At 40.0% G+C, this 15,114-nt stretch overlaps 1 protein-coding gene across 1 annotated transcript in view; it reads left to right on the top strand.

Annotated features, from left to right (window-relative positions):
• The window catches only part of ITPR3 (inositol 1,4,5-trisphosphate receptor type 3), a 579,835-nt gene that overhangs the window by 451,407 nt on the left and 113,314 nt on the right, over positions 1 to 15,114 (top strand). Inside the window, 1 exon segment of the mRNA XM_053706861.1 lies at positions 4,580 to 4,690. Coding sequence (XP_053562836.1) covers positions 4,580 to 4,690 — 111 coding nt within the window.

Raw genomic sequence — 15,114 nt, 5'->3', positions numbered from 1 at the left:
AAAAATAAATAGCTCAGAGGTTTTGAAGGTAATTATGGATTTAAAATCTGGTAAGGCTGCAGGCCCTGACGGACTGACAGGGGAGTATTATAAACTTTTTAAAACAGAGCTAGTACCCCATTTAGTCAACTTCTGTAACGGGATAATGGATGGATGGGAGATACCTAGGGAGACACTCAAGGCAAAAATTATAGTGATTCCAAAAGGGGGGAAAAACAACAAGTTTTGTCAGAACTACAGGCCGATTTCCCTATTAAATCATGATATCAAAATTTTTACAAAAATAATGGCAAATAGATTAAAGGTGATTTTACCCACATTGATCCACCAAGATCAGGTGGGTTTTATACAAAATAGGGAAGCCCCAGATAACGTTAGAAGAGCTATCACTTTGATAGATTATGTGAGCGCAATGGGGACTCCAGCTCTATTCCTGTCACTAGACGCAGAAAAAGCGTTTGACAGGGTAGACTGGAGTTTCATGTTTAAAGTACTGACGGATATGGGGTTCAAGGGGACTTTTGTACAAGCTCTTAGGGGCATTTATTCTGGCCCAACAGCGGTTGTAGGGGCGGCGGGTCACACTTCCAGGCAAATAACAATCCTAAATGGGACACGGCAGGGTTGCCCATTGTCGCCATTGTTGTTCGCCCTTTGCATAGAGCCACTGGCCTCTTATATTAGGAACGAGACAGACATCGCGGGAATAAGGGTGGCAGAATCAGAATATAAATTAATGTTGTTTGCGGACGACGTACTACTAACTTTGTCCAGACCCTTACATTCACTCCCACACTTATACAAAACCTTAGAAGAGTTTTCTTCAATTTCGGGGTACAAGATTAACACAACCAAGTGCGAAGCACTGCATATTTGTCTACCAGAACACACGAAAAAGACAATTGAATTAAACTTTGATATTGCGGGGGAGAAAAAACATATCACCTATCTAGGGGTCAAATTGAGCGATAGCTTATCAGACTTATACAAGTTAAACTACCTCCCAATTTACAGAGCCATTAGAGGGGACCTGGTAAAATGGAAAAAAGGGAACTTTTCATGGTATGGCAGATTGATGGCAATCAAGATGAACCTTCTCCCAAGATTAATGTATCTTTTCCGAGCTTTACCCATTGGGGTCCCAAATAAAGACCTGGAGACCTTACAAGATGACTTAGTAAAATTCTTAAGGGGGGACGGTAAGACTAGGATAGCGGCACAGGTGTTAAAACAACACAGACACTTGGGGGGAGTGGGGGTTCCAAACCTGGCTGAATACTATAGGGCCTCTAGGCTAGCTCAGTTGGTTGTAATGGGGAAGAGTGACAATGAACTAATTTGGCCTAAGATAGAGGCAGAAATAGCAGGAAATGACAGAGCAGCAGATATCATATGGGATGAAGAGAGGCTTCTGAAAGCTAAAGAATATAAATCACCGGTCACAAGGGAGGCATTAAGCTTATGGGTGAAGACCATGAGAGGAGTACAGCTATGTAGACCAGGGTCATTGTTGAAACCCATTAAATTTCTGATACCTAGAGACTTGAGGAAGTCTGTGAGAAAATGGGAAAACAAAGGTTTGTACAGAGTGGCAGATTTCCTACAGAATTCAAAACTACTTACATATAATCAGATCAGAGACAAATTAGAGCCAGAACCCCTTCATTGGTACTTATACTTACAGGTTAGTTCATCCATACACACTTACATGTCAACACAACGGTATTCACCACCTACTGATTTGGAGAGAATGTTAGGGGCCCCATTCAGGGGGAAAAAACTGATCTCCCGAATTTACCTACTACTGCAAGGAGCGAGGGGTCGGACTAAATCACCCCTAATGGAGAAATGGGAAAGGGATATTGGCGAAGTTAGAGAGAAGGATGAATGGGAGGTCTTATTGAGGGATGCAGGAAAGGGTTTAATCAGCGCTGACCTGAGAGAGAATACTATCAAGGTGTCATTTAGATGGTATCTTACACCTACCAGAACGGCGCACTATGCGCCAACATTTGATGGTAACTGCTATAGAGGATGTCGGGAGAAAGGGACATTTAGACACATGTGGTGGGACTGCCCCAGGGTCCAGACACTTTGGGTTAAATTGTCAACAATGGTGAGCCAGCTTCTGAATGAAAGAGTTACACTTACAATATCACAAGCATTGCTACATGATAGGGTGAAACCCTTCAACAATTCAATCAATAGCTTCATTAGAATCCTTTGCACGTGCCTGAGAATATGTGTCGCAAGACACTGGAAAGCAGGGACACCCACATGGCAGGAAGTGACAGATAAAATAGCAGACACCTTCCACTTATCAGAGGTGGCAGCATGGTCACAAGGTCAGCTGGAGCAGTTTAACAAGATATGGTTTTATTGGATGTTAGGGAAGGGCGAAGTACAGAACCTATGAGTACAGGGTGGACTATGAGAGGACAAGTGGTAGAGATTGCGAGATGTAGAGAAAGTTGGTAGTATAGGTAAAGGTGACATTTCCCGTTTAGTAAGGGGCAGTTATGAGGAAGGTTAGAGAAACATAATAATCCTCTGGAGGGGGGGAGACATGTTGTAACAGCCTGGAAGAAGGGGGGTGGGGGGTTGAGTTTTAAAGGTCGGGGAGTTAAATTTCTTAATTTATGTTTGTAAACGCCCAAAATGGCAGAATGCAGAGGGGCCTGGCCTAGGCCACTGATGTACAGTTTCTTTTTCTTGTATCACACTGTTTACATGACAGAAGTCACGGATTTGTACCAAAAAGATTTTATCTTGTTCATGTAAATCAATAGAACTCTGTATTATTGCTTAAAATCAATAAAAATTATTTCAAATAAAAAAAAAGTTTGCAAAAAATAACAAAAGTTATACCTGTTATAGCTATCTGATAAGAGAATACAAATGCTAGCTTTCAGGAAACCTCATCAGCCGGACAAAGGGACCTCAGTGTCATAAAAACTTGCAATTTTATACTCTATGATAGCTTTTAAAGGTATTGCATGTATATCATTTATTGTTTATTTATTTATTTGTATTTATTTTTGCCAAAAGATTTTTACTTTCTTTGAATATCATTTTTTTTCCCTTGGGGGGGGGGGGGGAGGCCAAAAAGCAAATACCTGTAAATGCTGCAAACCAAATAGCTTGTTTAGGCAATTTACAGCATTGTGGAAAAACTAGGATTTGGCTCTATTGAGTGTGGGACAAAGCACAATTTTTACTTACAGCTGTATGGAGAACAGGACTTGTAATAAAAAGCAGCCCTTGAAAAATTGAAGGCCAGCCAAATTTTCCATTGAGTCCATAAAATGCACATTCCCCATTTTTCTTAAGGGGATTAATGGGATACTCCTAACCCCCAATATGTTTTCAAAATTAAATGATATTAGTTTGTAATAAAAATGTAAAATTAGTGTTATATAGGCACCCTACAAACCAATATCTTCCACGACTGCCTTCCATAGTGTGATCTGGAGAAGTCACTCATAGCAGTGTGTCACTCTGTCTCACAGTGTGACTTGACTAGACACTAGAAACCACTCAAAGGGGGCTACTAAATGGTACATGGTCTAGGAGATAAAACTTTGTGACCTTAATACGTATAGCTCAAAGGGAAGAAGAAAGGTAATACAGCTGCATCGCCTAACTGGCAGCACCACCCCTTAAATTGTAGCTGGTCAGCCCCAGCTGCTTACAGCCCACCGGGAACTCTCCTGGTGTCCTGGTAGGCCAATCCGGTCCATTATTGCGACAGACAGACTTTTCCTGAACACTGATAGCTGCACCAGTTTAGAAATCTCTTTCCAACCTTAGTGCATGAGAAAAGAATTTTAACTAATTAATTTATTTAATTTATTATTATTTGTATTTTTTTTTTATTTTCCTGTCAGCAAAAATTTGCCTTCCCTGATGTAACCATTGTTTTGAACACAATAATGCAGCACAGTGAGCCACACTGTGAAATAAAATGATTATAGTGCTTTCAGTAGCTTCTGTTTGGGATTGTTATATTCTTAATAAACTTGTAAAACTGAAACATGGGAGGTGTGAAGCTGTTCAAGTCATGTTTTGCAAAGAGTTTACGATGGCATCTGTTTTGCTTGTTGGTTTACTCGGCCTCCAGTGAGAATTGACTCAACCTAAGTGTAGCTGCACTGTCATTTTTGTATTACGAGAAAATTGTTTAGTGGTTGGAGGAAAAAAAGCACTTCATTTTCCTATGTCATATTGTATATTAAAGGGACATTAAACTCATAGCATATAATAGCAGTTAAATACTGAATTGCAAACAAAATAAATACAAGTATTTACCGCCATCATTTTGTTATCATAATATTCCGTTTTTTTGAAAATTATGCAATTCAAAGATACATTTCCTGAGAAGCCTGGTATAATCAATGTTCCCGGTCTATTTGTTGTCTCCAATTAGGAACAGATATAAATAAGCTTGTGTTCTGAACTACTAATCACAGTGTGTGTGTGTGTGTGTGTGTGTGTGTGTATGTATATATACATATATATATATCAGATGTTTCAGTGACGTTTCAGGGTTATACACTAATATGTATTTTTTTATTTACAGAGTTGTATAGTAACACATGAGTCTAATGGGATTGACATCATAACAGCCCTAATTCTGAATGACATCAGCCCCCTTTGTAGATATAGGATGGATCTTGTATTACAGCTAAAGGTAAATTATTGTTGTAATTAATTTATATTTTCTGGGTATATGGAGCAAAAGGAGATGTGCTAGGGAGCCATAATCTGGTTAATTAGGTAGAGTTCAGTGATTATTATATGAAACAAAAACAGGAATGATAGGAAACATTTATGTGTAGCAATGGAGGAAATATTATGATTTAATTGAGCAATAGGAGGAGTTTTAGGGAGCATTCATATGGTGCAGAAGGAGGAGTTATAGATTATTATAGATATTGACTATACGGAGCAATATGAGGCTATATAGGGAGCATTTTTATGAAGAAATAGAATGAAACATATTAAATTCAATTTTCTTGTGGTGAAAAAAATAAATAAATATATAGAGTATATATAAATATATATGTGTATGTGTGTGTATATATATATATATATATATATATATATATATATATATAGCGCTGCGGAATCTGTTGGCACTCTAACCGATAATAATAATATATATATATATATATATATATATATACACGCACACAGTATATACTGTATATATGTGTGTGTGTACTGATAAAAAAACAAACAAATAATTGTTGAGGAAAAAATATTATTTTTAAAGAACCATAATAAAGTAGCTCTTATTTTTTTTTTATTTGAAACGCTTTATTGAATGAACATATAGAGCATTACATCTGAGATAATGAATAGTTACAGAGTCATTTACAGTGATGTAATTACAAGTCTAAGCTGTTACAATTTTTTTAACCAAATAGGATATAAGCTGCGATAGACTGTTTGTTCATTGTTTTCATACATTCTACATGTTTGACAGCATTTCCTTATACAGTTTGCTATAATTGAATACTTTAAAAAAGAATTATATATTTGTGCTTAAACATACAGTGGTGTGCATGCATGGAACCCGAACAGATGGATGTCAAATAATCCATGCTCATTGACCACCGTAACTCTTAGAGAGAAAAAGGAAAGAAGAGTGGGGGAGAGAGAAAGGGAGAAAAAAAAAAGTAGCTCTTATTTTTAAATTATTTTACCATATTTTAGTACACTTTATAACCTTTTTAAAAAAAGTAAAAAAAAAAAAAAAAGTACGTTAATATATAAAAAATAGTCTCTCTCACCAAAGATTCTACACGCCCCTGAAATTGGTGATTTTTTCCTTTTTGACCCCCCGGGCCAATCGGAATCCCTGGCCAATCTTTTAACAGGGTGTTATTTACTCTGTGAATAATGTCTCTTTAATGTAGGCTACAATCTTATTCTTTATTTAACAATCTTTATTCTTCTTCCACTTATATGAACGTCTAAAAAATAATTTGTGGCCTAAATAAAAAAAAAATATATAATATTTTTATATTAAAGACAACTTTTTATCTTCTTTGAAAATAAAAATCTAAATAAATTTAGATTGAATCTTTGTTAATTATCCTTCCCTCCTTGCTTGGATGACTAAAGCAAGGTACAGTTTGGTGTTTTCATGTTTCTTGAACCTGAATATTTTTAGCACTAATTATCTTACCTAATATTATAAAACGTTCTTATAAAAAAAAAAAATATTGAAAAAAAATTCAGTCATCTTAAGTCCATTATTGTTAATTTTTCCATATTAAGAGAGGAAATAGATACATTAGAAAAACAAGCTGTTTCCTTCTGCAGCTTTTGATTATCCTTTTCAGATGTCACAAAACCAGTGATGTCATCAGCATAAGCACACAATTCAAGACATTCAGTCGCGCCTGACGCCTGGCATTAGTCTGAAGGATTCCCCAAAACATCCATAGTTAAAGTATCGCCTGTGCGCCTCAAGGAATTATATAAAAAGCAAAGCAATAATTTAACAATCAAGATGCAGTCTTGTATTATAAATAAATCTGATACTAAAAATGGTAAATCATTCTGAAACCCCACACAAAAAACTAAGATATCCTGGGCACGATAACATATGTTGCATAATTTTCAGTTCAACTGCTGATACCCACGGTGGCCGTAAGTTCACCTCGCACATCGAGTGAATCAAATAACACACGCCGCCATATCTATGATATACTGACGGAAGTAGGCCAAAATGGCGAGGTTCAGAAATATGCACAACTACACATTTTTCTGGCGGTCGCCAGTATATTGCAGGCGTAAGTTAAAAATAAAGAGTAATTTCTCTTGTTAGGTGTATCCAGTCCACGGATCATCCATTACTTGTGGGATATTCTCCTTCCCAACAGGAAGTTGCAAGAGGATCACCCACAGCAGAGCTGCTATATAGCTCCTCCCCTAACTGCCATATCCAGTCATTCTCTTGCAAGCTCTCAACATAGCTGGAGGTAGTTAGAGGAAAGTGGTAAAATATAGTTAGTTTTTTCTTCAATCAAACGTTTATTGTTTTTAAATGGTACCGGAGTGTACTATTTTATCTCAGGCAGCATTTAGAAGAAGAATCTGCCTGCGTTTTTCTATGATCTTAGCAGAAGTAACTAAGATCCACTGCCGTTCTCACATATGTCTGAGGAGTGAGGTAACTTCAGAGGGAGAATGGCGTGCAGGGTATCCTGGAATAAGGTATGTGCAGTTAAGTTTTTCTAGGGATGGAATTTGCTAGAAAATGCTGCTGATACCGGATTAATGTAAGTTAAAGCCTAAATACAGTGATTTAATAACGACTAGTATCAGGCTTGCTATCAGAGGTATATACTCTGATTAATGTGCAATATAAAACGTTTGCTGGCATGTTTAATCGTTTTTATATATGCTTTGGTGATAAAACTTATTGGGGCCTAGTTTTTTCCACATGGCTGGCTTTATTTTTGCCTAGAAACAGTTTCCTGAGGCTTTCCACTGTTATAGTATAAAAGTTACAGTTGGTGCAGTTAAAATTACAAACTGTGACATTCAGCTTCCCTCAGCAGTCCCCTGCATGCTATAGGACATCTCTGAAGGGCTCAAAAGGCTTCAAAAGTAGGAGCTGTGGCAGTTGTTATGACTGTTTAAAAAACATATTTTTCGTTTTGTTAATCTGTTTTTTGTATTAACCCCTTAATGACCGGACCATTTTTCAATTTTCTTACCCTTAATGACAATGGCTATTTTTACATTTCTGCAGTGTTTGTGTTTAGCTGTAATTTTCCTCTTACTCATTTACTGTACCCACACATATCATATACCGTTTTTCTCGCCATTAAATGGACTTTCTAAAGATACCATTATTTTCATCATATCTTATAATTTACTATAAAGAAAAATATAAAATATGAGGAAAAATTTGAAAAAAAACACACTTTTTCGAACTTTGACCCCCAAAATCTGTTACACATCTACAACCACCAAAATACACCCATTCTAAATAGTTTCTAAATTTTGTCCCGAGTTTAGAAATACCCAATGTTTACATGTTCTTTGCTTTTTTTGCAAGTTATAGGGCCATAAATACAAGTAGCACTTTGCTATTTCCAAACCACTTTTTTTCAAAATTAGCGCTAGTTACATTGGAACACTGATATCTTTCAGGAATCCCAAAATATACCTTGACATGCATATATTTATATTTAGAAGACATCCCAAAGCATTGATCTAGGCCCATTTTGGTATATTTCATGCCACCATTTCACCGCCAAATACGATCAAATAAAAAAAAAACTAAAATTTTTCACAATTTTAGGTTTCTCACTGAAATTATTTACAAACAGCTTGTGCAATTATGGCACAAATGGTTGTAAATGCTTCTCTGGGATCCCCTTTGTTCAGAAATAGCAGACATATATGGCTTTGGTGTTGCTTTTTGTTAATAATAAGGCCGTTAAATACTGCTGCGCACCACACTTGTAATATGCCCAGCAGTTAAGGGGTTAATTAGGTAGCTTGTAGGGTTAATTTTTAGCTTTAGTGTAGAGATCAGCCTCCCACCTGACACATCCCACCTCCTGACCCCCCCCTGACCCCCCTCAAACAGCTCTCTTCCCTCCCCCACCTCTCAATTGTCACCGCCATCTTAAGTACTGGCAGAAAGTCTGCCAGTACTGAAATAAAAATATTTTTAATTTTTTTATTTTATTTTTTCATACAGTCTGCAGTGATGGATCCCCCCTTACCCCACAACCTCCCTGATCCCCCCCATACATCTCTCTAACCCTCCCCCTCTATCTATTTGCCGCCATCTTGGGTACTGGCAGCTGTCTGCCAGTACCCAATTTGCCCCCCAAAATATTTTTTTTTTACTTTTTTTATATGCAGTATTTATTTTCTGTAGTGTAGCTGGCCCCTCTAAATAATATACATCCCTCCCCCTCCCAGATCCCTTACTAAAGAAAGGAGATCCCCTGCATCTACATTGATGCTTTTTTTTTTTTGAAGTTGCAAGCATATTTTGCGTGCGCGCACACGCGCGCGCACCTGCCGCCCCGCCCCCCCGGCCGCAAATGCGATCCCAGCGCAAACTGCCAACAATGTGAGTCCGATTGGGGAATAACACAAATAAGGTACATAGTGCCAAAAGCTGCTCCCACCCACCAACGACTTTGTTTACATCCTTAGCCGATGCAGATGGGGCCACAGAGTGGCCCTTTCTGCATCGGTATGTTAAATGGGGGATTGCAGTGATGCCTCAATATTGAGGCATCACTACAATCCCTTGTAAGCAGCTGGAAGCGATCAGGATCGCTTCCAGCACTTCAGACAACAGAGGACGTACCAGGTACGTCAACTGTCATTAAGGGAAGTTTTTCCTATGACGTACCTGGTAACTCCTCTGTCATTAAGGGGTTAAGGGGTTAATCATCCATTTGCAAGTGGGTGCAATGCTCTGCTAACTTGTTACATACACTGTAAAAATTTCGTTAGTTTAACTGCCTTTTTTCACTGTTATTTCAAATTTTGGCAAAATTTGTTTCTCTTAAAGGCACAGTAAAGTTTTTTTTATATTGCTTGTTAACTTGATTTAAAGTGTTTTCCAAGCTTGCTAGTCTCATTGCTAGTCTGTATAAACATGTCTGACATAGAGGAAACTCCTTGTTCATTATGTTTAAAAGCCATGGTGGAACCCCATAGGAGAATGTGTACTAAATGTATTGATTTCACTTTAAACAATAAAGATCAGCTGTTATCTTTGAAAGAATTATCACCAGAGGATTCTGACGAGGGGGAAGTTATGCCGACTAACTCTCCCCACGTGTCGGACCCTTTGACTCCCGCTCAAGGGACTCACGCTAAAATGGCGCCAAGTACATCAAAGACGCCCATAGCGATTACTTTGCAGGACATGGCGGCAATCATGGATAATACCCTGTCAGCGGCATTAGCCAGACTGCCTGAATTCAGAGGAAAGCGCGATAGCTCTGGGGTTAGACGTAATACAGAGCGCGCAGATGTTTTAAGGCCCATGTCTGATACTGCGTCACAATATGCAGAAGCTGAGGAAGAGCTTCAGTCTGTGGGTGACGTCTCTGACTCGGGGAAACCTGATTCAGATATGTCTACTTTTAAATTTAAGCTTGAGAACCTTCGGGTGTTGCTTGGAGAGGTTTTAGCTGCTCTGAATGACTGTGACACAATTGCAGTGCCAGATAAATTGTGTAGACTGGATAAATACTACGCGGTGCCGGTGTGTACTGACGTTTTTCCAATACCTAAAAGGTTTACAGAAATTATTACTAAGGAGTGGGACAGACCCGGTGTGCCGTTTTCCCCCCTCCTATTTTTAGAAAAATGTTTCCAATAGACGCCACCACACGGGACTTATGGCAGACGGTCCCTAAGGTGGAGGGAGCAGTTTCTACTTTAGCAAAGCGTACCACTTTCCCTGTCGAGGACAGTTGTGCTTTTTCAGATCCAATGGATAAAAAATTAGAAGGTTACCTTAAGAAAATGTTTATTCAACAAGGTTTTATCCTGCAGCCCCTTGCATGCATTGCTCCTGTCACTGCTGCTGCGGCGTTCTGGTTTGAGTCTCTGGAAGAGGCCTTTCAGACAGCTACTCCATTGACTGAAATACTTGACAAGCTTAGAACACTTAAGCTAGCTAATTCTTTTGTTTCTGATGCCATTGTTCATTTGACTAAACTAACGGCTAAGAATTCTGGATTCGCCATCCAGGTGCGTAGGGCGCTATGGCTTAAATCTTGGTCAGCTGACGTGACTTCAAAGTCTAAATTACTTAACATTCCCTTCAAGGGGCAGACCCTATTCGGGCCTGGTTTGAAGGAAATTATTGCTGACATTACTGGAGGTAAGGGTCATACCCTTCCTCAGGACAGGGCCAAATCAAGGGCCAAACAGTCTAATTTTCATGCCTTTCGAAACTTCAAGGCAGGTGCAGCATCAACTTCCTCTGCTACAAAACAAGAGGGAACTTTTGCGCAATCCAAGCCGGCCTGGAAATCTAACCAGGCCTGGAGCAAAGGCAAGCAGGCCAGAAAGCCTGCTGCTGCCTCTAAGACAGCATGAAGGAACGGCCCCCTATCCGGCAACGGATCTAGTAGGGGGCAGACTTTCTCTCTTCGCCCAGGCGTGGGCAAGAGATGTTCAGGATCCCTGGGCGTTGGAGATCATATCTCAGGGATATCTTCTGGACTTCAAAGCTTCCCCCCCACAAGGGAGATTTCACCTTTCGAGATTATCTGTAAACCAGATAAAGAAAGAGGCATTTTTACGCTGTGTGCAAGACCTCCTAATAATGGGAGTGATCCATCCAGTTCCACAGATGGAACAAGGACAGGGATTTTATTCAAATCTGTTTGTGGTTCCCAAAAAAGAGGGAACCTTCAGACCAATTTTGGATCTAAAGATCTTAAACAAATTCCTCAGAGTTCCATCGTTCAAAATGGAAACTATTCGGACAATCCTACCTATGATCCAGGAGGGTCAGTACATGACCACAGTGGATTTGAAGGATGCTTACCTTCACATACCGATTCACAAAGATCATCATCGGTTCCTAAGGTTTGCCTTTCTAGACAGGCATTACCAGTTTGTGGCTCTTCCCTTCGGGTTAGCTACAGCCCCAAGAATTTTTACAAAGGTTCTGGGGTCTCTTCTGGCGGTCCTAAGACCACGGGGCATAGCAGTGGCCCCTTATCTAGACGACATCCTGATACAGGCTTCAAACTTCCAAATTGCCAAATCTCATACGGACATAGTGTTGGCATTTCTGAGGTCGCATGGGTGGAAAGTGAACGAGGGAAAGAGTTCTCTATCACCCCTCACAAGGGTTTCCTTCCTAGGAACTCTGATAGATTCTGTAGAAATGAAAATTTACCTGACGGAGTCCAGGTTATCAAAGCTTCTAAATTCCTGCCGTGTTCTTCACTACATTCCGCGCCCTTCGGTGGCTCAGTGCATGGAAGTGATTGGCTTAATGGTAGCGGCGATGGACATAGTGCCATTTGCGCGCCTACATCTCAGACCGCTGCAATTATGCATGCTCAGTCAGTGGAATGGGGATTACACAGATTTGTCCCCTCTGCTAAATCTGGATCAAGAGACCAGAGATTCTCTTCTCTGGTGGCTATCTCGGGTCCATCTGTCCAAAGGTATGACCTTTCGCAGGCCAGATTGGACAATTGTAACAACAGATGCCAGCCTTCTAGGTTGGGGTGCAGTCTGGAATTCCCTGAAGGCTCAGGGATCGTGGACTCAGGAGGAGAAACTCCTCCCAATAAATATTCTGGAGTTAAGAGCAATATTCATTGCTCTTCTAGCTTGGCCTCAGTTAGCAACCCTGAGGTTCATCAGATTTCAGTCGGACAACATCACGACTGTGGCTTACATCAACCATCAAGGGGGGACCAGGAGCTCCCTAGCGATGTTAGAAGTCTCCAAGGTAATTCGCTGGGCAGAGACTCACTCTTGCCATCTATCAGCGATCCATATCCCAGGTGTAGAGAACTGGGAGGCGGATTTTCTAAGTTGTCAGACTTTTCATCCGGGGGAGTGGGAACTCCATCCGGAGGTGTTTGCTCAATTGGTTCATCGTTGGGGCACACCAGAATTGGATCTCATGGCGTCTCACCAGAACGCCAAGCTTCTTTGTTACGGATCCAGGTCCAGGGACCCAGAAGCGACGCTGATAGATGCTCTAGCAGCACCGTGGTTCTTCAACCTGGCTTATGTGTTTCCACCGTTTCCTCTGCTCCCTCGACTGATTGCCAAAATCAAACAGGAGAGAGCATCAGTGATCTTGATCGCGCCTGCGTGGCCACGCAGGACCTGGTATGCAGACCTGGTGGACATGTCATCCTTTCCACCTTGGCCTCTGCCTCTGAGACAAGACATTCTACTACAAGGTCCTTTCAATCATCCAAATCTAATTTCTCTGAGACTGACTGCCTGGAGATTGAACGCTTGATTTTATCAAGGCGTGGCTTCTCCGAGTCAGTCATTGATACCTTAATACAGGCACGAAAGCCTGTAACCAGGAAAATCTACCATAAGATATGGCGCAAATATCTTCATTAGTGTGAATCCATGAATTACTCATGGAGTAAGGTTAGGATTCCTAGGATATTGTCCTTTTCCAAGAGGGTTTGGATAAAGGATTATCAGCTAGTTCTTTAAATGGACAGATTTCTGCTCTGTCTATCCTTTTGCACAAGCGTCTGGCAGAGGTTCCAGACGTCCAGGCATTTTGTCAGGCTTTGGTTAGAATTAAGCCTGTGTTTAAACCGGTTGCTCCTCCATGGAGCTTAAACTTGGTTCTTAAGGTTCTTCAAGGAGTTCAGTTTGAACCCCTTCATTCCATTGATATCAAACTTTTATCTTGGAAAGTTCTGTTTTTGATGGCTATTTCCTCGGCTCGTAGAGTCTCTGAGTTATCAGCTTTACAATGTGATTCTCCTTATCTGATTTTCCATACAGATAAAGTAGTTCTGCGTACAAAACCTGGGTTTTTACCTAAGGTAGTTTCCAACAAGAATATCAATTAAGAGATTGTTGTTCCATCATTGTGTCCTAATCCTTCTTCAAAGAAGGAACGTCTTTTACATAATTTGGACGTAGTCCGTTCTTTAAAGTTTTACTTACAAGCGACTAAAGATTTTCGTCAAACATCTTCCCTGTTTGTTGTTTACTCTGGATAGAGGAGAGGTCAAAAGGCTTCGGCAACCTCTCTTTCTTTTTGGCTTCAGAGCGTAATACGCTTAGCCTATGAGACTGCTGGACAGCAGCCCCCTGAAAGGATTACAGCTCATTCTACTAGAGCTGTGGCTTCCACCTGGGCCTTTAAAAATGAGGCTTCTGTTGAACAGATTTGCAAAGCGGCGACTTGGTCTTCGCTTCATACCTTTTCAAAATTTTACAAATTTGATACTTTTTCTTCTTCGGAGGCTATTTTTGGGAGAAAGGTTCTACAGGCAGTGGTTCCTTCCGTTTAAGTACCTGCCTTGTCCCTCCCTTCATCCGTGTACTTTAGCTTTGGTATTGGTATCCCACAAGTAATGGATGATCCGTGGACTGGATACACCTAACAAGAGAAAACATAATTTATGCTTACCTGATAAATTTATTTCTCTTGTGGTGTATCCAGTCCACGGCCCGCCCTGTCCTTTTAAGGCAGGTCTAAATTTTAAACTACAGTCACCACTGCACCCTATGGTTTCTCCTTTCTCGGCTAGTTTCGGTCGAATGACTGGATATGGCAGTTAGGGGAGGAGCTATATAGCAGCTCTGCTGTGGGTGATCCTCTTGCAACTTCCTGTTGGGAAGGAGAATATCCCACAAGTAATGGATGATCCGTGGACTGGATACACCACAAGAGAAATAAATTTATCAGGTAAGCATAAATTATGTTTTTTATGTTATGTTAAATTCACACGTAAAAATAGAAAACCGGAAGAAATGAATTAACCGACACGCAAGCCAACTGCAAGGGAAACATGGTGGGTTATCAGGGTGTGCATTGTCTGTCAGGTGTTTTAAGGCTGCAGGTGTGAGGTTGTGCTGTTTGTAATTGGTTTGACACACTTTTAGAGGGCGGATACTGGTTTGATTAATTAAGTGACCAGGAAAGGTTTAACTGTTTGATATGTGCGGCTCAAATGTATGTGAGTGCACATGCATTGGGTGTTTGTGAAAATGGAGGGAAATATATCCATTCTGCGCGCGTAAGTCCATCCTCTGCCTTTGTGATACCGACTGCCGATGCCAGTTCTATGTTAGTCTAAGTATCGGGTATCATGCATACTTGCATGTTTTTACAGTTCACGATTTCATCTAGGTTGTTAGATCATTGCATATGTTGCTAAAATTGAAATAAAGGACTTTTGATATATTTTTATAACGTGTCTAAATGGAGGCAGTTTAGACATTAAAAGGACAGAGTACTGTAAAATTCTTTTTCCCTCAATGTGTTTCCAATTACTTGTTATACCAGCTGCAGAGTATAAAATAGATGATACATTCTTATGTTGTGTTTATTTTTGTTTATGAAATAGCTGATTTTGATAATTGAAACTACAACCT

This window comes from Bombina bombina, chromosome 3 (assembly GCF_027579735.1).
Source record: "Bombina bombina isolate aBomBom1 chromosome 3, aBomBom1.pri, whole genome shotgun sequence".
Lineage (NCBI taxonomy): Eukaryota > Metazoa > Chordata > Amphibia > Anura > Bombinatoridae > Bombina > Bombina bombina.
This window is presented reverse-complemented; position numbering and strand designations above follow the sequence as displayed.